A 23,813-nucleotide genomic window follows, 5' to 3' on the forward strand; every position below is an offset into this window, starting at 1 on the left:
CACTGGCTGTTTAGAACAGATAGTGGAGAAGCTTCATGAACTGGATATAGTTGGATCACTGTTGAGTTAAAGAGAGAGAGAGAGCAGCAGACAGTTGTTCTCCTGAGGTAAAGGTAATACTCCAGTGGGTTGTAATGCTTCCTTCTGAAATTCAATTGAAATAAATTTGACTTGATTTGAATTCGAATTCAAATTTCTATTTTGTTTTATATCTAAAGCTGCACTAAGCGATTTTCTGACCACTAGAGGGTGACAGAAACCGCAACACATTTGTAAATAAACCACAGCAAAACCACCGGGCTACGGAAGCCCCTGAGGACAAACCGTGCATAAAGGCTAACAGCTAAGCTAAGCGTACCTACGGAGAAGTCTCACCGGTTATGGTTAAGTGAAGAGGTAGGTAGCAAGTTTACTAGTTTATCAAGTTTACTCGCTTGCTGCTGTGACGCTGTTTGTTTACATCATCACGTCTCATGGAAATCTCCACGTTAGCTTCAGGACCGGTTACAGGGTCGGAAATCGCTTATTGCAGGTTTAAATTGACAGTTGATTTGATTTGATAGTGAAAAAGAAAGAGAATAAATCGTCTTAGGTGAGAGAAACAGTACTGCAGAGTTGAACGTTCAGAGGTAAGACCAGGGCAGCCGGGCAGAGTGTGTGTGTGTGTGTGTGTGTGTGTATCCAGAAGGTTCCCTGGCCTTTTAAAGCGGCCAGAGGGAACAGGTGTTTGGCCTCTACAGTGACACAGTAACCAAATCACTGTGAACCCAAACTGAGGGAAACACCAGAGGCGCGTGTGTGTGTGTGTGTGTGTGTGTGTGGGGGGGGGGCTTCTGTTGCATGCATACACAGCTATGATTATGAACAGTTATGGTAACAGTAATATACCGGAGGGCTCCCCGCTCGCTCCAGACTGCCAGAATCCTGGAATTGCGAAAGTGGAAGTGTGTATTTTGATAAGGTTATATGACTGTGTGTGTGTGTGTGTGTGTGTGTGTGTGTGTGTGTGTGTGAAGTGTCGTCCCCCCCACTCTAAGCCCTGAGGAACGCCTAATCCTCTCCAGTTCAGTTCAGGAGCCGTGCATCATCACTGCTGTCATGTGGAAACCTCCTAACTCCAATTTTGGTGCTTTGCATGTTTTAAAGGGGCAATAAGCAACGTTTTTACTACCTTATATCACAAACAGATCATAATATATCTGTGAGGTTGATAGTGTTGTCGATCAATACCAGTGACTCATTGATTACTTTGCCAGCTGCTGAGATTTCTGGCTTTCAAAAATCACTTTCCAGCCCAAACTCTGTTTAAGAACAAAAACTCGCCACCGACGGGAGTTTCACGACACACTGAATGTTCTGAGATTTCCTCCTTTCTCCTTCTGTTCGGGGTCAAAGGTCAGCAGAGCAGAGCAGAGCAGAGGTTTATGGGAGCTGAAGAAGTGGAGCCTCTGATCTGGACAACCTGATCTCACACAAATACATGAAATGAACTTGACTTTTGACTTCAATGATGGAGACCGGATTTCAATTCCCAGCTTGCAGGAAGGAAATTTCTAACACTTATTTTTAGTGAAAGATATTCTTATTTCACCACAACCAAACCCTTTCACAAACCTTAACCAAGTTATTTTCGTTTCCTAAACCGAACCGTTAGCCTTTAGCTGAAAATGTCCAATTCATGTTTTTGTCACAGAATCCAGTTCATGGTGGAGGAACGTCATTTTCATATAATTCCTGTCCACAGGAGGTAAATCTGAGTTTCAGAGTTTGTGCTCATTTCACGACTTTTTGTGAGATCACGCTGATCCGGACTCAGGTTCTGGCTCTACGTACCCCCCCGGCCGGCCGGCCTGGATCAGAGCCGCCTCCCTCAGAGTTTCCTCTGAGTACAGACCGATGGGAGAGTTGTACTGCCGGCTCTGACCCCGCCTCTTCCCGGGCGAACCCGCCTCCGCCTCCGGGGGAGCGGAGGAGGCGCTGCGGGCCGACAGGCGGCCGTTCAGCTGGACTGACTCTCCCTTCAGACGGAGGAGGGAGGGGCGGGGCGGGGCGGGGCGGGGCGGGGCGGGACGGGGCGGGGCGGGGTGGGGGAGGAGACGGGGGGGAGGGCAGAGAAACTATCAATATCTGATCAATATGTTTTATACACCAGTGGTTCTCAATCATTTTTGCCTTGTGAAGCGATGCCTCCTCGCCCCGTCAGGCTGCAGAGGAGAACAGTTCAACCAGAGAAGGATTTTCCATTTTCTGCTTGTTTCATGTGATTTGTATCAGTATTTCACAGCAAAAAAAATAAAAAATAAAAAATTGAGATTTTAGAGAGAAATTAGAAAAAACAGACATGATAATAAATCTGTATAGGTATCTCCAGTCAAATATGTTTCCTAACCTGCAGAAACCTCGTACTGTGGGTCCAGGTCCTAATTTAACATGACAGATTCTGGACTTTGACCAGGAGAATGTGTTTTATCAATGCTAGGATCATCGTAAAATATTAAAAAGACATGGAGTTCAATAGAAAAATGAAACAGTTAAGTCTGTCTGTTAAGTCAATTACCGGGTGGTTTAAATTTTAGAATTGACTTCCTTCAGCTTTCAGATGTCTCTCCGTGACTTCTCCTGTATCCACTTTCTGTACAAAATCCAGTGGTGGAAGATTTTCAAAATGATGCCAGTAAATATATTTAATGTTTAGTTCAGTTGGTGGCTTTCTGCCCTTCTGTTAGACCCCCCAAATCCATTTGTAATGTTAAAAACTTTTCTGGCATTTCTGCCAAAATATTTTTCATCTTTTGGCAGAAATGCCAGAAAATCCCACATGTCGCTGTTGTCAGGCGAAAACCTCTTATCTCCAAAATGTCAACTCGTCAGGAACTGAGATATTGATCGTTTTAGCTTGACAACAAAACATTTTCCAGTCTATCCACGGGGGTTTGAAAGGTTTTCCTGAGCACAAAGGTCACTGAACTTTCTCAACCCACAGAGGAAGAGGAGCGTGTGATCCTTCAATTTAAGTTGAAGCACAAGATTTTCCCCGACAACAAGAATATACTGATTTATGTCTGTAGATTAATTTCAGTCATCTGGGAAGTAAAAAATCATGAATCCATGAATAAAGTTCAGTGGATTTTGTTTTTATTTTTATTTTTTTTACATATTCTGATTTATTGTGTGGATGTTTTGTGGATCTCTCTTACTGCATTTTTTACTAAAACGATTCCTACAAAATAGGACAGTTTGGAGGTTGAAGGCCTCTGCAGGGAACTGTGGGTAATATTTTTATCATGGGCGTGTCTTTCCTCCTGCGGCCAGCGGGGGGCGGCGGCATGTCGGGTTGATCCAGATCCATAATGCTACTCTCTCTACAGACAGAGTGTGGGATTCAGAGGAGGAGGCTGGGTCGGGGGGGTCGGGGGGGGGGGGTCGGGGCTGGGGTTACACCTACCCACCACCCCCCGCCCCCCTCCCCCCTCCGGACTAATGGAGCAGCTTTGCATGGGGCTTTGTGGTTATCTTCCCATAACAGCATTTCAAAACGCACGGTCATCTCTCTGAAAATAAGCCTGTTTTCCTCAATAACTGGCAGGTTGACTTTTTAGAGATGCAAACAAGGGGACAAGTTTCATTTCTACTTGGGGAGGGGGAGGGAGGGGTCGCTCTGGGTCAAAAACCTGGGCAGCAAATCACACTGAGGGACAGACTGAGGGACAGACTAAGGGACAGACTGTGGGACACTTTGTGGGACAGACTGTGGGACAGACTGTGAGACAGACTGAGGGACAGACTGTGGGACAGACTGTGGGACACTTTGTGGGACAGACTGTGGGACAGGCTGTGGGACACTTTGTGGGACAGACTGTGAGACAGACTGAGGGACAGACTGTGGGACAGACTGTGGGACACTTTGTGGGACAGACTGTGAGACAGACTGAGGGACAGACTGTGAGACAGACTGTGGGACAGACTGAGGGACAGACTGAGGGACAGACTGAGGGACAAACTAAGAGACAGACTGTGGGATAGGCTGTGGGACACTTTGTGGGACAGACTGAGGGACAGACTGTGGGACAGACTGTGGGACACTTTGTGGGACAGACTGTGAGACAGACTGAGGGACAGGCTGTGAGACAGACTGTGGGACAGACTGAGGGGCAGACTGTGGGACACTTTGTGGGACAGACTGTGGGACAGGCTGTGGGACACTTTGTGGGACAGACTGTGAGACAGACTGAGGGACAGACTGTGAGACAGACTGTGGGACAGACTGAGGGACAGACTGAGGGACAAACTAAGAGACAGACTGTGGGATAGGCTGTGGGACACTTTGTGGGACAGACTGTGGGACAGACTAAGGGACAGACTGAGGGACAAACTAAGGGACAGAATGTGAGACAGACTGAGGGACAGACTGAGGGACAGACTGTGGGACAGACTGAGGGACAAACTAAGGGACAGACTGTGGGATAGGCTGTGGGACACTTTGTGGGACAGACTAAGGGACAGACTGTGGGACAGACTGTGGGACAGACTGAGGGACAAACTAAGGGACAGACTGTGGGATAGGCTGTGGGACACTTTGTGGGACAGACTAAGGGACAGACTGTGGGACAGACTGTGGGACACTTTGTGGGACAGACTGTGGGACAGACTGTGGGACACTTTGTGGGATAGACTGTGGGACACTTTGTGGGACAGACTGTGGGACAGACTGTGGGACAGACTGTGGGACACTTTGTGGGACAGACTGTGGGACAGACTGTGGGACACTTTGTGGGACAGACTGTGGGACAGACTGTGGGACAGACTGTGGGACACTTTGTGGGACAGACTAAGGGACAGACTGTGGGACAGACTGTGGGACACTTTGTGGGACAGACTGTGGGACAGACTGTGGGACACTTTGTGGGATAGACTGTGGGACACTTTGTGGGACAGACTGTGGGACACTTTGTGGGACAGACTGTGGGACAGACTGTGGGACACTTTGTGGGATAGACTGTGGGACACTTTGTGGGACAGACTGTGGGACAGACTGTGGGACACTTTGTGGGACAGACTGTGGGACACTTTGTGGGACAGACTGTGGGACAGACTGTGGGACACTTTGTGGGACAGACTGTGGGACAGACTGTGGGACAGGCTGTGGGACAGACTGTGGGACACTTTGTGGGATAGACTGTGGGACAGACTGAGGGACAGACTGTTGAATTATGTCAGATTTGCACTTCCATACTTTACTTCTTTCCATAAACTAAAACAAATGCTGTCATCCTGTTTTCCACGAGTTTTCTGTGATGTTTTCCTGATGAAATTGTTCCATCAGTGAATCAAAGTTGTAACAAAAAATGTACGCTGCAATATTATAATCAATAACCTTTCCTGATCAGTTTTATCCCAGTAGGTTTGAACCGGGGGATCCAGGCGTTGACCTCTGCACATACAGCGGTTGTGCCGCAGAAATGATGCATTGTGGGTAAAGTGTGAGAGCTGAGGTCTACCTGCTGGTGGGGGATGATGGGCATGGGAGAGTCGATCCTCTGGGTTCCTCCCGCCAGCGGAACCGGACGCTTCGACCTGCAGGGAGACGACAGGAACAACTTCAGAAAACACAAACCTGAGACATGAAGACATCAGAACATCAAGGTGCTTCTGAAGGACTGAAGGTCATTTAAGTTCCTTGGTGGACAAAATGAGACACTTCTACACATTTAAGCCAACGTTATTTGTATAACTCTTAATCACAGTTACAGTCTCAAAGGGCTTCACAGCACCTGCATTAGAACATGAGAACCAGGAAAAACTCCCATGAAAACCTCAATTAAGAAAAAACATGGAGGAAACCTTGGAACCAGCATTAATTCAGCATTACATAATTCTCAAAATACACTTTCCACTTCCATTTTTCCAGTCCAGACCTTAAAGTCAACTTTTTGACATTAAAATGACAATAATAAATCTGATGTAATTTATACCTTATCAGACGATGTTTGTCTGTGCATACGTATACCTTTTACCTAACCCTACATATACCTTTTACTGTGGGCGTGGCCAACAGTGAGCTGAGCACAGGAAGTCACAGCAACAACAACAATGGAGGAAAACAGGAAGAAAAGAACGAAGAGCGAAGCTAAACGTTCAGCGTCAGATCGGCTGTGGAGGCTTTACACTGCTGGTGACCTGATGACATCATCAAGATGACTGACAGGTGGTGGGGCGGGGACTTGACCAATTGAGGACGAGGAGGGCGGGGCTAACAATACACTTCCTGTCTCAATGTGGGAAGTTGCATATTGTAGCCTTAAATAAACAGCTGTGTGGTAAATGGTTAAACATAAATTTTAAGTGTAAATTTGCACTTACAATGGCTAATGTTGTATGTGAACTAGCTGGCTAGTGTTGCTAAATATCATCGACATAACATCAGCTGTTGCATGGGGAACAGGACTTTTTGTTGGGCAAAGAAAATATCACGAGCGTACGTTTTTTTTTCCGAGCTGGGCAGCTGGAACGCAGGGCGGCTGGAATTACCATCTACCAGCTGGGAATTCCCGATTTCCGACTTTGAATGAAACGCAGCATCACACCCAGACTCGGCCCTTGCTAGTCACACATCTCTGTCACCTTTCTCCCCTCATTATAGCACTGATACCCAAGAGGCTTCTCTTTACTGTGATTACTGGGTGTGACGGTGACGCAAAAGCTTCGAGACGCAGCCGAGCGTCCAAACCCTCCGCTGAATGTTGAATATGAATGTAGCTGAACACCGTCTGCACCCAAGTCTCCATAATCCAAATTATTACAGCTATTATCCAGTAGTTACCAACTCATGTCCTTCCTTCTTTAAGTAGTGTACATAAGAATAAAAACATCTGCAGTGATCACCAACCAGCCGCTTCCCACTAAAGCACAGACAGCAGCTGAACTGTTGGTAGCACATGGAGCCGGTCAGACTGCTGCTGTGTAAAGACCGCATCCTGCTTCAGAACATTGTGTTATGTAAGGAAAAGACCGAGGCTGTGAAAAGAGAGCAGTTTACAGCCATTTTATCCATCAAATCCTGCAGCGATGTGGGTCGCTGTGTGGAGAGTCTGCTGCAGAACAGTTACAACACACTTCACACACATGACGGGTTTACAGAGAGAAACTGTTTACTTCTCCCTCAACACATCTAGAAGAACACTGAAACTCTGTAAGTTCTCCATTTACATTTTACCAGAAGTGTGACCAAGTCAACTTTGCTCGAGTCCCAAGTCTCAAGTCAAGTCCCAAGTCATTAATGTCAAGTCTCAAGTCTAAATGTAGAACAGCAAGTCAAGTCAGAACAAATCAAGAGTCCAGTATCAATTTAATATCTTAAAGAAAACTAAATATCTAGGACTTTTCAATGCAATATGGTTTTAATAGGATAAAAACTTGGTATGAGCATCATGAGTTTGATTTCTATAATCAGTTTCAACTTCAATAAATTCAATCATTCCATACAAATTCAGAAAACAGAATTTAAATTCAGTCGTCTGCTGGAACAAATCTCATCACTTTCAATCTAAGTCATTTACACAAACACAAGATCTCAATTACTGCTGCTGCTGAGGAATTAGTGAAGTAATGTGATTACTTTTTAAATGAGTAAGTAAAGATTGATTACATTTTCAGAGTAACTTGCCCAGCACTGGTCACAGCACACTGACTGTTAAAACTGTTCCTGTGACCCTCATGCTCATGGAAGATGGGAAAGAAATATGAGAAATATGAGCTGAAGAGAATGGTAGATATTTTTTAATCAATATTTCTCTGCTTCAATGCCACCAAGAAGAACTGCAGTTACATTTGTTGTACTTGGCAGACAAAGTGGTTGTGATTCAACAGTTGTACTGCAGATGCACACACTTGACAACTTGAAAACTTGAAAAAGTTGAAAACTAGGCCACAAAACTTCAGTTCTCATCTAATCAATCAATACCGAGAGAACTGGATTCTTCTTGAAGGACAAACACTCACGTGGTTTCTCTGTGTTTTCTTGGCTGCCTTGTGTTTTTTTCTCTCTCTTTATTCACTGCCAGTCTGGAGGAACAGTCTGAAAATCACTTCCAGCACATAAAGGAACCGACAAAGCAGATTCTGACAATATATAAAAAACTAGTCATGCTGCTGAATTGTTTTGAAGTGAATCTCTTTCTTTATGTTTGTTAAACCTTTCAGTTTGAACTAGCGAAACACCGAAATCCTTCTGGCCACATTTCGGTGTTTCGGAAGAATATTCTGTCAAATAAAAAAGTCGACTCTTTGTAAAGTCCTTTCCAAGTAAATCTCAAATTCCAGCCGCCTGACCTCCTGCTGGCCTCACCAGAACACTTACTGCTGCTTCATACTTCGCTCAAAATGTCGGAACACTAACGGTGTGTAGGCTGAATTTTCTAGTTACTGCGAGGTTTGAATCAAATTTGAATCAGCGCCTCAGTTACAGGTAAACACACCTGTGTCCTTAGCTGAACAACGAGGAACTGAAACTGCACCGGAGTATGCATCCATGTTATTATTATTATTATTATTATTATTAACGTCCTGGGTTTCAGTGGAGAGTTTTAGTGTCCCATGATGCTCTAAATGCTGTTTCCACCCTGATGAGAAGAAAACTCAGTCAGACTCGAGTCACAGTTTTAATAGCTTGAGTCTTGACTTGATGCATGCAGAGAAGACTTAACACTGGACTTGACTTGGGTTCTGGTGACTTGGGACTTGACTCTGACTTGTACTTTGATGACTTGAAAAGGTTTCTAAAGTCTTGACTTGAGATCTTGTGTTTGTGTAAATGACTTAGATTGAAAGTGATGAGATTTGTTCCAGCAGACGACTGAATTTAAATTCTGTTTTCTGAATTTGTATGGAATGATTGAATTTATTGAAGTTGAAACTGATTATAGAAATCAAACTCATGATGCTCTTACCAAGTTTTTATCCTATTAAAACCATATTGCATTGAAAAGTCCTAGATATTTAGTTTTCTTTAAGATATTAAATTGATACTGGACTCTTGATTTGTTCTGACTTGACTTGCTGTTCTACATTTAGACTTGAGACTTGACATTAATGACATGGACTTGACTTGGACTTGACTTGGTAATCTACATTTAGACTTGAGACTTGACTTGAGTCTTGTGCCTCAAGACTTGAGACTGACTGAGCAAAGTGGACTTGGTCACACCTCTGGTATTTTGGCATAAAAATGTAAAGATAATGTATAATGGCCTCATATCAGCAGCTGCAGGGATTGAACTCGTAAACTTTCAGTCGCAGGACGATCTCTCAAACAGCTCCTGTCACTTTCTGACACCAAACACACTGGAAAACCATGAAAAATAAAAAGGAAGATAACTGCTTTGCTATGAAAAAAGAGAGAGAGAGAGAGAGAGAGAAGAGAAAGAGAGAGACTCGATGCATAATGGCAGCAATCATTTAAAATCACTACACCGCATCTGAGTCTATTATCCTGCAAGCTAATGCACATATTCTTGAAAAGGTGGAGCTGGCAGATGGAAAATATGTTTTTTGTCTGACTTCCATATTACTGCAACTGGAAATACAAGGCTTTGTTTCCTCCATGAGTTTTTACAGCTTTCTGATGCAGATATAAATCGAGGGAGGCAGTGTGACGCCTGACTCTTTCCCTGCTCATGAATACTGTCCAACCCGCTGCTTTACATTTCAGGATTCAGCTGTTAAAGGGACGCTCCACCCACTTAAAAACGTTAATGATGTTCTTCAGTCTCACTCTTCAGTTCTGTGTTCATCATCCGCCAAGATCTGAGCGTTCCTAACATTCAGTAACTGGAATAAAATGGGAGCTTTTGGCTGCTGCATTTTCTATAGTGACACAGTTCAGAGAGCTGCTGGGCGAGCGAGCTTCACTCTACACTGGAGAGAGAGAGAGAGAGAGAGAGAGAGAGCGAGAGAGAGATAGAGAGCGGCATGTTGAGGTCGACTTCTGATTGGATTTCCCACTCTGACGTGTGAAAGTCGTTTTTAATCTGCAGCAAAACGGAGAAATCAGCTGATCGGCTTTTTACACCAGCAATGACTAAAAAATGTTTTAATGAGGAATTGCATATTTTAGTTGGCTGTCCCTTTAAGAGACCTCACAGTTTCTTGTCTCATTGAAAATCCACCGAGAAAAATGCTTTGAGATTTGCTGGCAGTCGGCTGAAATGTGTGTGTGCATGTGTGTGTGTGTGTGTGTGTGTGTGTGACAAAGAGCTTGGCCGATTGGTTTTCTGTGTCAGCAGGTTCGTCACAGCTCACGGAGGCGGTGGCAGCGGCGGCGGCGGCGGTGCGGCGGGTCAGCAGGTCAGGAGTGTGATAATAGCGCCCGTCGCTCGCCGCCCTCGCTGCATCAGACCTTCACATCCGCCTCCTGACCCGTCGCTCTGCCGATCCCCCGCTCCGCCTCGCTCCTGCCGCTCTGCGCCGCACTCCATCTGATAACGCCAGAGACGCCATGAAAACATATGAGAAAACAATATAAAGAGGTTCCTCCTCCGACCCCCCGCTCCCCCCCTGCCCCGGGGCTTTGGGTTATGAGACTTTCTTCGTTCCTGCGTTTTCTTCCACCATTAATTTCCTCGCTGACGTTATCAGATCTTCCATAGCAGCCATCTTAAGGGTGGAGGTGTACAAGAATGCTGATTTGACCGTGAAAACCTTTTCTACTGTCTTCCAGCTCTATCTGCTCCACAATACAGTCCAGACCAGCTTCAGATTCTGCAGCAGCGATCTTAAATGTCTTCTAAAATGTCGATTTGACCGGGAGTTTCTCCTCTAGTTCTACGTTCTCCATAACACAGAACAACCTGAAGCTACAGATTAACACTCATTTCCATGCTGACCTAATCAATGTTAAGGAATGCTGATTTATTCTAGAACAAGCTGAAGCTGCAGAATAACTCTATTTTCCTTGACAACATCGTCTAAGATAATCCTACAGCAGCCATCTCAAGTGTGCAATAATGCAGATTTAACAAGGAATACCTATTCTACTGTGTTCTAGTTCCTTTCTTCCTCCTCCTCCTCTCCTCTCTTCCTCCTCCTCCTCCTCTTCATCCTCCTTTCTTTCTCCTCTCCTCCTCTCCTCCTCCTTTTTTCTTGCAAATTTCTGACTTTAATTTCTGAAATTCTCTGTTTTTCTCAGACTACTAAAATAATCCTACAGCAGCCATCTCAAGTGTGCAATAATGCAGATTTAACAGGGAATACCTATTCTACTGTGTTCTAGTTCTGTGTTCTCCATATCAAACCCCATCCATCATGGTGATGGCGGTCAGCTGTCACCTCCCATAATGCCCTGGGAGTTGACGCAGATAAAACAGAGAGCGGTGACCTTGTCTTCCTCAACAATAACCAGCCTGCTTTCACTCAGTTAGAGGCTGCAGAGGAAAGATTTAAAGGATGAGTTTATCTATTTAGTTACTCTATATAATTCCTCTCCTCCTCCTGTAGCTGTTGGACCCACAGACAGTATTGTCTGTAGCTGTTGGACCCACAGACAGTATTGTCTGTAGCTGTTGGACCCACAGACAGTATTGTCTGTAGCTGTTGGACCCACAGACAGTCTTGTCTCCAGTCAGCTGTCAGTTGAAGCTCCGCTGCCTCTTGCTGCAACAACGAGTCCAAACTGTTTGTCAGAATATCTCCAGAAAAGCCGTTTGTATAGAGGAACAAAATCACCAAACTGATCCCTTAACAACAAGTAAGCAGTGAGATGGAAACCGGCCTGCAGACTCCAGGCGGCTCCGCTCCCTCCGCCGGGGGAAACGTGGAAAGTAGTGCAGCAAGAAATGTCTCCCTGAAACCTGGACCAGAACCAGAGCGGGAGATCTGAAGAACCGGGGAGATTCCCGGCTGTTGTCGTTTGGCCGGTGACGGGTCGGGAGACGGGAAGAGCAGCCACTCTTTAGACTGTGATTGGTCTGATCTGACCTGACGAGTTCATGTCCGACCTGTCGAGTACGATTAGAAAAGTGTTTCGAGGGCTAGACATGTTAAGTTTTGAAGCTACAGAATATTCATTTGCACTAAGAAATATTTTTTTTCCTTAGAAAAGGATGCTGTGAAATATCAGGTTGCAGAGAACAGCCATGTGTATTTATCGTTAAGGTTCTTTTCTTCTGTTCTTTTCTCTAACAAAGCTGATGGAGACAAATTCTACTTTATCCATGACCTGTTGACTTTATTTTTACTTATAGATGTTGACTATGATCAGAGGTGGGGACTCGAGTCACATGACCTGGACTCGAGTCACAGTTTGAATAGCTTGAGACTTGACTTGATGCATGAAGAGAAGACTTGAGACTTGACTTGACTTGGGTTCTGGTGACTTGGGACTTGACTCTGACTTGTACTTTGATGACTTGAAAAGGTTTCTAAAGTCTTGACTTGAGATCTTGTGTTTGTGTAAATGACTTAGATTGAAAGTGATGAGATTTGTTCCAGCGGACGACTGAATTTAAATTCTGTTTTCTGAATTTGTATGGAATGATTGAATTGTGTGTGAGTGTGTGTGTGTGAGTGAGTGTGTGTGTGTGTGTGTGTGTGTGTGTGTGTGTGTAGGGATGGGGGTCAGCTGAGGACCCCTTGTGATACAGAATGCCATCTAGACTCATCTTCTCTTATGAAACGTGGATTGTGGCTTCAATACGTCGGCTTTAATATCTTGGTCTTATATTATCTGCAGCTATGAGTCTGTCTGCTTTATCTTCTGCCTGGGAGATGAGAATATGTTGTGTGTGTGTGTGTGTGTGTGTGTGTGTGTGTGTGTTCAGAATGTATATACCTGGATCAGGCCTTGGAGTGAAGGCAGATTTAAAACAAATGAAAAAAACGACATGATGTTTGGGGAAATTTGATTCTTTGATCTGTCTCCTCCTCTCCTCCTCTTCCCCCTCATCCTTCTTTCTTCTTCTTCCTCCTCTCTTCCTCCTCCTCCTCTCCTCCTCTTCCCCCTCCTCCTCCTCCTTTCTTCCTCTTCCTCCTCCTACTCCTCTTCCCCTCCTCCTTTCTTCTTCCTCCTCCTCCTTTTCCCCCTCCTCCTTCTTTCTTCTTCTTCCTCCTCTATTCCTCCTCCTCTCTTCCTCCTCCTCCTCTCCTCTTCTTCCCCCTCCTCCTCCTCCTTTCTTCCTCTTCCTCCTCCTACTCCTCTTCCCCTCCTCCTTTCTTCCTCTTCCTCCCTCCTCCTTTCTTCTTCCTCCTCCTCCTCTCCTCTCTTCCTCCTCCTCCTCTTCATCCTCCTTTCTTTCTCCTCTCCTCCTCCTTTTTTCTTGCAAATTTCTGACTTTAATTTCTGAAATTCTCTGTTTTTCTCAGACTATTAATCCCATCCCCCTCAGCTGCAGAACTCCACTATAATGTTTTCCCGTCAGTAGTCTGTCAGTTGTGAACTCTTTGTGTTAACAGACAGGAACAGACACATCAGACTCTTCTTACTTGGTCATGGTGAGCGCCAGGTTGAAGTTGGCCATCTTGATCTTGTTCTGGGCCTCCAGGTGGGTCATCCCCTCCGTGCTGACGCCGTCGATCGCCATGATGACGTCACCCTGGATCAGGTTACCCTGCGCCGCCTTGCTGCCCGGGGTGATCTGTCCACACACACACACACACACACACACACACATTTAGATTTCACATTTACTCAAGGAAACTGTTACAGGACACATGAGTGATGCAAGGATCAAACCTGTGACCGCTTGGTTTTGGGACAGTCTCTCGAGCCTCTAGCCTTTGTGTTTTGAAGGCTGCGTTCAACAGCCATGATGTTCTGATTGGTTTATTTTCTTCCTCTAGTTCAGTTTGTTTGTCCAGGTGAGAATAATGACCTTTGACCTTTGAACAGCGGCGAGAGTCTCAGTCCTCTAACAAGAGAACTGCGGTGCGGTTCGTTAATCCAACCGACTACAGGAAACCACCCCGAAACACAAGGGATTATGGGTAGAAGGAGACGGAAAGCCTAGCAGAACAAAATGAAGTCTGGACTGATGCTCATATTCAGCTGTTTCTTCATGTGTTCTGAACTGGTGTGAACACCACAGAAGAAGAGACAGACGAGTCCATCATGTTAGATAAAGTTACAGGAAGTGGAGTCAGGTTTGTTTTGATGACAAGTTCCCAAAATTCCGTCCAATAAACAAGCTGCTGAGTCATGAGTCATGTTTGTGTTTCCAAGCCCTGGTTGGCTTGTGATTGGTCAGTTTGAATCTAAACAAACCAAATACAAAAATACAACAATGGAAACATTTCCACTCTGGTTCAGACCAAAGAAAACATCATTGCATCATCATTTTGAGATCTATGTGGGTTTCTAGCATGTTTTGTCCAATAAACTGAACTAAACTTATCACACACACACACACTCACACACACACACACACACACACAGGTCAGTGCACACGTCAATCTCCATCTGACCGCTTCTTTCAATCACTTAATCACGATAAGCTGGATGGACAAAGTTCAATGTCTTACATGAAGCAATCAATCAAATGGGAATGGGATTAATCAATAAGGTAACGAGCAGAGAGTCTGCAGGTGAAGGACGGACGCTTCCTCCCTTCAGCTGGAAATCCACCTCAGTGTCAGTGCCTCAGTGTCAGTGACTCAGTGTCAGTGCCTCAGTGTCAGTGCCTCAGTGTCAGTGCCTCGGTGTCAGTGCCTCGGTGTCAGTGCCTCGGTGTCAGTGCCTCGGTGTCAGTGGCTCAGTGTCAGTGACTCAGTGTCAGTGCCTCAGTGTCAGTGCCTCAGTGTCAGTGCCTCAGTGCTAATGGCCTGATTTACAGTATATGTTGAGTTTAATTATAATTCAGTGGTTCAGCTGACAGTCTCTAACAGAGAGCAGCAACAGGACACATGAACTGCTGCAGGGATTCAAGCTGCGACTATTAAATAAAACCGAAAAAAGCAACGAAAAACATCTTTAAAAAGGAAAATAACTATTTTGCTACAGAAAGAGAGAAGAGAAAGAGAGAGACGGATGCAATTATTTGAAATCACTGCACTCCATCTGCTGCTTTGAATCCTTCTGTTACTCTAAACTTCACGCCTCTTGAAAAGGAAGAAACCTTTATTTAAATCTCGGAGAACACGTTGGGGGCGGGACTCATTTACAACGCCGCCGAGTTACAAAAGCAAAGCAAAACAAAACAAGAATAGGAAACATCAATCAAAGCAACTGCAAATCATCTTCAAATAAACCCAAATTCATGAGAAACTACTTGAAATGTTTTCCGATGTTTCCAAGATATCAAACTTCAAGATACAAGGGAGGAGTCGCTGATGGAAAATATGTTTTTTTGGCTAAATGCAGGGTCTTTTTCTCTGGAATAAGCATGTATTTTTCTGCGGAGTGACCATCTATTTTCACAGCTCCTATAGTGCTGAGCAGTTCACCGGTAGAAACTATAAACCGGTTGAAATCTGTGCAGAGGTTTAGATTCGTCCATAACGTTTCAACCGGATGAGCCAGAAAGTCTTTGTTGTCTGACCTCATTAAAGTGAGACGGCAGTAAAATCCAGAGTGACGTTGTGAATTCTGACCAGAGGAGCCGCTGACGGGACGAGACATCACAGAGAGATAAGTGCACTGCTGCATCATTTTGTTCTGTGATTGATTGTTGATCAGTTAGATCTAGGTCGGCTCCTCTGAAGTCCTTTGAGACTCACTTTGTGATGAAGAGCTGTAGAGATAAACTTGACTCAGGCAAAAAAACAGCCATTCCCACAGGGTTTAGTACTTGACATTTTTCAGAAAAATGTGTATATTGTGATATTCGGTATATCATTACTAGTGATGGGACGATCTGCTTGCCTCATAATATCTCTCAATCCAACCAGGATACGATGTGATCAATAAAAGTTCAGGGACAACAAAGTCAGACTGTGCAGAATTCTGTTTATTTCTGAGACTCAAATCTTTCTAGCGATGCCATTGGCTGCTAGAATGTAAACAACAATTTAAAAATGTCATTACGAAGTGACAATAATATAATTTGGATGGAGAGCTTGTGAAACTGTGATGGTCAAGAGTCTCATTAGTGATTACTACAGCAGAATAACATGGAGCTGATATCACCATTCATGTTCCTGACAGCAGAATAACATGGAGCTGATATCACCATTCATGTTCCTGACAGCAGAATAACATGGAGCTGATATCACCATTCATGTTCCTGACCCAGGATTGTCACATTTTTGTATTGAGATATATTGAATTTAGATATCGTCCCATCACTAATCATTACCATCCAAAAATGCTAAAATCTAATATAATATTCAGGTCATATTGCGGCTGCAGCTCTCTGATCCGGATATAACCGGTCGACCGGCCGGACAGACGAAGTTGATGGAAACATGGCGGCTCTTGCAGGGATTGAACTTGTGACCTTTCAGTGACGGGACGTGGCGCCGCAAACACAATGACACCACACAAGTGTTCATGCCTCAGTGTTTAATCCCAGACAGCTGACCATACACCCAACACCCCCCCCCCATCGCACACACACACACACACACACACACACACACACACTCTCCTCCACTCTAACTATTTCTCCTAAAATCCTCCCTGTCTTTCCCTTCACTTCTCTGTCATCCGTCTATTTCCAACATTTGTTCCAGCTGTTGTCTGGGTGCTGCGACCTCTGACCTCTGCACTGGGAGGAGGAGGAGGTGGTGGAGGAGGAGGTAGAGGAAGAGGAGGAGGGTCATGATGAGGTTTAGGTAGAGGTTGAGACAGTGGAAGAGGAGGAAGAGGAGAAGGACATGGAGGTGGAGGAGGAGAGGAGGCGGAGGTGAGGTGGAGTAGATGAGGAGGTTTAGGTAGAAGCGGAGAAAGTGGAGGAGGAAGAGTTGGAGGTGGAGGTGGAAGAGGAGGAAGAGGAGGAAGAGGAGGAGGGCATGCAGGTGGAGGAGGTGGAGGAGTAGCACGAAGTCGAGGCGGTGGAGGTGAAGGTGGAGCTGTTGGAAGTGGAGGAGGAAGAGTTGGAGGTAGAGGAGGAGCAGGTGGTGGAGTTGCAGGAAGAGACAGAGGAAGAGGAGCAGTTGGTGGTAAAGGGGGAGGCGGGGCCGTAGGTGGACGGGGGTTTAGAGAGAGGTGGAGGAGGAGGAGGAAGAGGAGGAGGATGAAGAAGGGGAGGAAATGTAAAAGAAAGTGAGAGAGGTAGAGGTGTAGGTAGAGGAGGAGGTGTGAAAGGAGACGGAGGAGGACGATGACAAGGTTTAGGTAGAGGAAGAGGAGAAGGAGGAGGTGAAGGTGTAGATGGAAGAGGAGGAAGGAGTGGAGGAGGAGGAGGAGGAAGAGGAGTCATCAGTTTCTATCGCTTTCCTCTCTTTGCTCTCCACCTCACTCATTCACTCCGTCGCTCTCTCTCTCTCTCTCTCTCTCATGTCTTCTTATCTCGCCCGCCCCTCTCCTCTCCTTCTCCCTTCCCTCTCCATTCCTCCCTACCTAACTCGCCCGTCTCTTTACTCCTCTTTTCTCCACCTCCTATTCTTCCCATTCTTTCTCCTTCATTCTCTCCCTGGCTCTCTCTCCCTCCCTCTCCTTATCTTCCTCTCTCTCCCTCTCTCCCTCCCTCTCCCTCCCTCTCCTCTCTCTCCCCGTCTCTCTCTCTCTCCCTCTCCTTATCTTCCTCTCTCTCTCCGTCTCTCTCTCCCTCCCTCTCCTTATCTTCCTCTCTCTCTCCGTCTCTCTCTCCCTCCCTCTCCTTATCTTCCTCTCTCTCCCTCGCTCTGCTGAATGAAAGTTTGAGAGTTTTTCTGTCCCAGTCGTCTGGATCTGGATCAGTGTGAAAGTCTAATTCAATATAAAGACAGTAGACTGGGGAATTCAACATGGCATCAGCTGCAGCGTATGTGTGTGTGTGTGTGTGTGTGTGTGTGTGTGTGTTGAGGGGGCGTTACAACACACACACACACACACACACACACCCTGACTCCTAGCTCCAGTCCTTCCTTCATCCTGCAGCTCTGACTCATCCCAGCTGACATTAGACAGGGTTAAAGTGTGTTAATGAGACGTTGCCCCCTGGAGGCGGAGCCTGGCAGTGACTGACAGCAGCTCAGACCGCTAATGGGACCGCTCAGTTAACTGGTCAGTCTACTGGTCAGCTTCCAGTCTCCCTGTGGGAGGTTTCCTGCACTGAGGCTCGTCTCAACACATCATGTCAGAAATGCAGTAACACCCAGTGCAACCAGTTTCCTACTGGAGGAGCCAGGGGGAACTTTGTCTGTCTGTCTGTCTGTCTGTCTGTCTGTCTGTCAGTTTCCCTGTCCACCTGTCTGTCTCTCTCTCTGTATCAGGCGCTGTGTCTTAGTTGGTTAAAGCTCCTGTCCAGTAAACAGGAGATCCTGGGTTGGAATCCCAGCAGAGCCTCACAGTCCCTGATCTGCTGAAGCAAGACGTTCCCATGAATAAATATTGGTTCATTTTCAGTCTAAGCAGCAGGATACTGGGTTTGTCCAAACGAGCCAAAGCAGGAAGTCTCATGTTTTTTTTCCCCCTGACTTTTTGTGGAAATTAAAAGAAGGAAGGAATAAAAGGAACGAAGGAAGGAAGGAAGGATGGAAGGATGGAGGGAGGGAAGGACTCATTAATCATATAAATGACCATGGAAACTTGAAATCAAATCAATCAAAAAACAATCAAAAACAAAGCAACAGTAAACATGGAGTGATGCAGGCGGCCGTTTGGCCAATCAGAGACAAGCTGCATCTTCCCTCCAACTTCATCAGCATCAGACAGCAGCAACAGCTTTTGCTTTTTAAAAATATTGACTTGTAATGACAGCGCCCCCACCAGGCCGACCAGCGTAACGTCTTTAAACACCAACGATTTCAAAAACATGATTTGAACTCTACTATCTGATCTACTGGACTGCAGTCCTGCAGCAAGAGGAAGTGAGGGGTTACCAGGGCTGGGGATTACACACACACACACACACACACACACACCGATTGAAGTGTGGGTGAATGGCTGGCTGATACGTCGGCTCAAATCTCCTGCAAAAACACAAAGAGCTGCTGACTGAGAGCAGGCTGTGAAAAACACCAGCCACCACTACTTGTTTTATCTACTTTTTCCCACAATGCCTTGGGCTTCAAGAGGTAAAGTCAGTCAGCGGTGAGACGCTTCACTCCTCTGCAGCTGGACACAGAGACGGCAGGTCTTTAACTGTACTGAATTTGAAATGTGTGTTTAATTACTTTTGTGCATGTTGTCTGTGGCTGGAGTTAAAAAACAATAACATGTAATTTGTATCATGATATTTTTGTACGCAGTATTTTTGTATTTCAAAGTGCTCAAATCGCAGAACTTTCTAGAAATACAGTATATCAGACTGTTATTAAATTAAATGAAGATGATTAAATGAGAAACACTGTCAAGACGAGGAGCTGATGGAGAAACCAGAAGAAGAAACAGGACAGGAAGTCACAGCTTACAAAGAAAAACAAAAAAATTATTGACAAATGTGTTTCAATGTTGTTTTCATTTTTTTTTGTAGATAATTTTTCATTAATTTCTTCCATGTCTCAGTATGTTCTCCTGCTGTTTTCACGATGCTGTAGTTCACTTTTCTATACTTTATATTCATAAACTTCTTAACACTTCCTAGAGTTGAAACATTCGGTTGCATAATGTTTAATTCCTCTCATTCTGCTCTGTTCTGCTTTATATTCTGGTTTTCCTCACTGTGTCCTGTAGCTGTTTCCCACAGGATCAAACTCTCATCTCATGTTGTCTGAGCTGAGCTGAGCTGAGCTGAGCTGAGCTGAGCTGATCTAAACCAAACTGAAGTGAAGTGAAGTGAAGTTGGAACATCCTGCTTCCACTGAGCTCCGACAATGTGAAGCTGCAGCACATGGCCTAGTTTCCCACAGAGGCATTCATACACACTGACCCACATCCACTACATACACACCAACATGTTCACTACATTCACACTGACCCACATCCACTACATACACACTTCCATATTCACACGGGGTTGATTGAGGGTGATTGACAGGTCGTCGATTACGGGCCAATAGCAGGGCAAATATCAACATGGCGGCGACCGTAAACACGATCTGCAGCTTCAAACCCTTCAGGAGACGATGGAGGAAGAAACTCTCTGCTGCATCTGTTCCAGTCTGCGGTCCGTATCCACATCTTCCTCCCTACAGTGTATTCACCAAGTCTTCATCTCATACCGACTCCCTGTCCTCTCTGTATCTATTCCCAGACTCCAAATTTAACTTTTTGGCTCAGCTGCCCGGGTCTGCTACACTAAAAAGCATTACCTGCAGAGAATGATTTTTACTGGCCAAAATAATTAATTTACATACATTTTTCATACACATATATCACTCTACCCATTTTCAAAGCTCTTTCATGCGTAGAATCACACACATGTAGGGGGAAGTGAGGGGGGAAGTGAGGGTGTGTGTGTGTGTGTGTGGGTGGGGGTGGGGGGGCAGCAGCAGGGGGGTTTGGGGTATCTATAGCCTCACAATCTGCCCCAGCAGTGCTGACCTTCAGTTACCGGCTAAAAACAGCCTGCCTGTCAGCAGCCGCAGCCGCTGACTCTCATACCACAGGCTGTGTGTGTGTGTGTGTGTGTGTGTGTGTGTGTGTGTGTGTGTGTGTGTGTATGGGGGGTTGGAATGCAGGGAGCCTGAGTGTATTAGTCGGCTGTATTAGTCAGGTTTATCAGAATGAACAGAGACAGTTTACCTGTCAGGTCAAACTCAACCTGCTGCTGCTGTTTCTCTGACTGAGTGAACCCTGAGAGTCCCAAGTCAGTCTCAAGTCTTGAGTCTCAAGTCAAGTCCATGTCATTAATGTCAAGTCTCAAGTCTAAATGTAGAACAGCAAGTCAAGTCAGAACAAATCAAGAGTCCAGTATCAATTTAATATCTTAAAGAAAACTAAATATCTAGGACTTTTCAATGCAATATGGTTTTAATAGGATAAAAACTTGGTAAGAGCATCATGAGTTTGATTTCTATAATCAGTTTCAACTTCAATAAATTCAATCATTCCATACAAATTCAGAAAACAGAATTTAAATTCAGTCGTCCGCTGGAACAAATCTCATCACTTTCAATCTAAGTCATTTACACAAACACAAGATCTCAAGTCAAGACTTTAGAAACCTTTTCAAGTCATCAAAGTACAAGTCAGAGTCAAGTCCCAAGTCACCAGAACCCAAGTCAAGTCAAGTCTCAAGTCTTCTCTTCATGCGGCAAGTCAAGTCTCAAGCGATTCAAACTGTGACTCGAGTCTGACTTGAGTCTGAGTCATGTGACTCGAGTCCCCATCTCTGTTATACATAAACAGAGGAAAGAGTAAATTCCTATAGTATATATAGTATAGGAGCTTCTTCAGAGTGTTACAGTAAGCTGGACAGTAGGTCTGGATGATCTGGATGATCTGGGTGATCTGGATGATCTGGATGATCTGGATCTGCTGCTGCAGCTCAGAAACAGGATCTGACTGCAGGAACCTGCTGAGTTGCTCCTCTCTGCTACAGGAGGTGCAGAGTTACTGAGGTTTGGCTTACTGCGGGACAGGAAGTCAGGCTGCAGAGAGGCTGACCCGGGACCAGCTGCAGGGACTTAGATTAAGACTAAAACCTCAGACTGGTCTTACATTTTCAGGTCAGACTAGTCTAATTAAGACGGTCTGTTGCATAAATATTAAATCAAACTTATTTTGAGGTAGGAAAGTTAGCCCCTCCCACCTGGCTCAGCTTGGGTTAAGAACTCTGTTGCTATGGCAACGAGTCGGCCTAACTGTCCGAGGGGGAAGTTTAAAAAGCTGTTTCATACAAGATGGCAAATCTTTGGTTTTTGGAAAGAGCCTGAAGAAGAGAGAGAGTCTTTAGAGAGAAACAAACCATTAGAGATCTACAGCAATCAACGACTAGTCAAGTAGTGGAGTGACTGTGATTTCCTACAGAAACCATCGTTATGACTTGATACAGAACAATTCGATATGATACGCAGCGATATGATACGATATATGATATGATATGATATGATATGATATGATACGCTGTGATACGATACGATACGATTTGATGCGATATGATTTGATGTGATACACTTCGCTACGATACGATGCGATACGATGTGATGCGATACAATACGATACGATGTGATGCGATACACTTCGCTACGATACGATGCGATGCGATACGATGTGATGCGATACAATACGATACGATGTGATGCGATACACTTCGCTACGATACGATGCGATACGATGTGATGCGATACAATACGATACGATGTGATGCGATACATTTCGCTACGATACGATGCGATACAATGTGATGCGATACAATATGATACGATGTGATGCGATACACTTCGCTACGATACGATGCGATACGATGTGATGCGATACAATACGATACGATGCAATGAGATACGATACGATACGATACGATTTGATGCGATGCGATACAATATGATACGATACGATACGATACGATACGATTTGATGCGATGCGATACAATATGATACGATACGATACGATACGATTTGATGTGATACACTTCGCTACGATACGATACGATGCAATGAGATACAATACGATACGATACGATACGATACGATACGCAACAGTACGGTACGATAGGAAACCTTTGACCCAAACTTTTTAACACCTGGAAATTATCAAATTTATTTGCTATATTTGCTATTTTGTGGGACAATCTAACCAGAAGACAAACGATAAATGCAAAGCATTACAGAGGCTGCAGCTTTGACATTTGGAGAATTGTTCAGTGTTGGAAGGAATGCTCAGAAGGAAGCTGGATCCTCCCATACAGATATACAGTATACAATATACTGTGTACTGTATACTGTATACTGTGTACTGTATACAGATATACTGTATACTGTATACTGTGTACTGTATACTGTGTATGTATGCTGTATACTGTATACTGTGTACTGTATGCTGTGTATGTATGCTGCTGCCCGGGGCTCAGACCTCCCTTCAGCAGCGTGACGAGGTCCAGGCTGCAAACTGCATCAAAGGCCTGAAGTCCTAAACAGATTATTCCAGATGGAGTTAGAGCTCATCATTAAACCTGATCTCCAGGCCAAACAGGAAGAGGTTCACATTCAGAAGCTCCAGTAAATTCCCAAAAGATGAGATCAGACGACTGAAATACTGAGCAGCTCAACTCCTGTCTGCTGGAGTCCAAACCCCCCAACAGGCAAATCTCCATTTACTGTTAGTTTACTCCGTCTCTTTTTTAACCTTTATTTATCCATTCATATCCATGTAGTCTGTAGTGTTTCGGTCGTCCGCCTCCTGCGGCGCTTCAGAGAAATGTCATCCTGCTTTCACTGCAGAGAGGAACAATATGAAAAGCGGTGACTGAGGACGGTTTCCCAGCATGCAGCTGGTCTGCAGCAGCGCGGTGTCTCTGTGTTTCTGCTGCCGACGTCTGATTTCTGATTGAGTTCAAAGAAGCGAGGAAAGTCATTTTAAAATGTAAGAAGCAAATAAGTAGATGAAGGGGAAACTATAGCAGACACAACTTTCAAATTAATATCTTCAAGGACAAAGCTTTCTGAAAGTTATTTAAGGGAGAGAGACGAGAGAGAGTTAAAATAAGACAGAACTATGTTTTTATCTATTGTTGCAATATCTGTAATGTATTTATGTATTGGATTGTATTGTATTTATTTACATTTACACTGATGTTGAAACTGAAATGTTGATTCATGTGCATTGTCCCAAAATAAATAAATTGTCCCCAAATAAATAAATAAA

At 44.8% G+C, this 23,813-nt stretch overlaps 1 protein-coding gene across 2 annotated transcripts in view; it reads right to left on the bottom strand.

Annotated features, from left to right (window-relative positions):
- The window catches only part of ldb3a (LIM domain binding 3a), a 52,100-nt gene that overhangs the window by 14,972 nt on the left and 13,315 nt on the right, over window positions 1–23,813 (bottom strand). For both annotated transcript variants that reach the window (XM_071899927.2, XM_071899926.2), the window contains exons 4-5: window positions 13,474–13,625; window positions 5,499–5,574 (exon numbers count right to left, since the gene is read on the bottom strand). In XM_071899927.2, the coding sequence (XP_071756028.1) occupies window positions 5,499–5,574; window positions 13,474–13,625 (228 nt within the window). The remainder of the gene's footprint in view (window positions 1–5,498; window positions 5,575–13,473; window positions 13,626–23,813) is intronic.

This window comes from Centroberyx gerrardi, chromosome 15, assembly GCF_048128805.1.
Source record: "Centroberyx gerrardi isolate f3 chromosome 15, fCenGer3.hap1.cur.20231027, whole genome shotgun sequence".
Lineage (NCBI taxonomy): Eukaryota > Metazoa > Chordata > Actinopteri > Beryciformes > Berycidae > Centroberyx > Centroberyx gerrardi.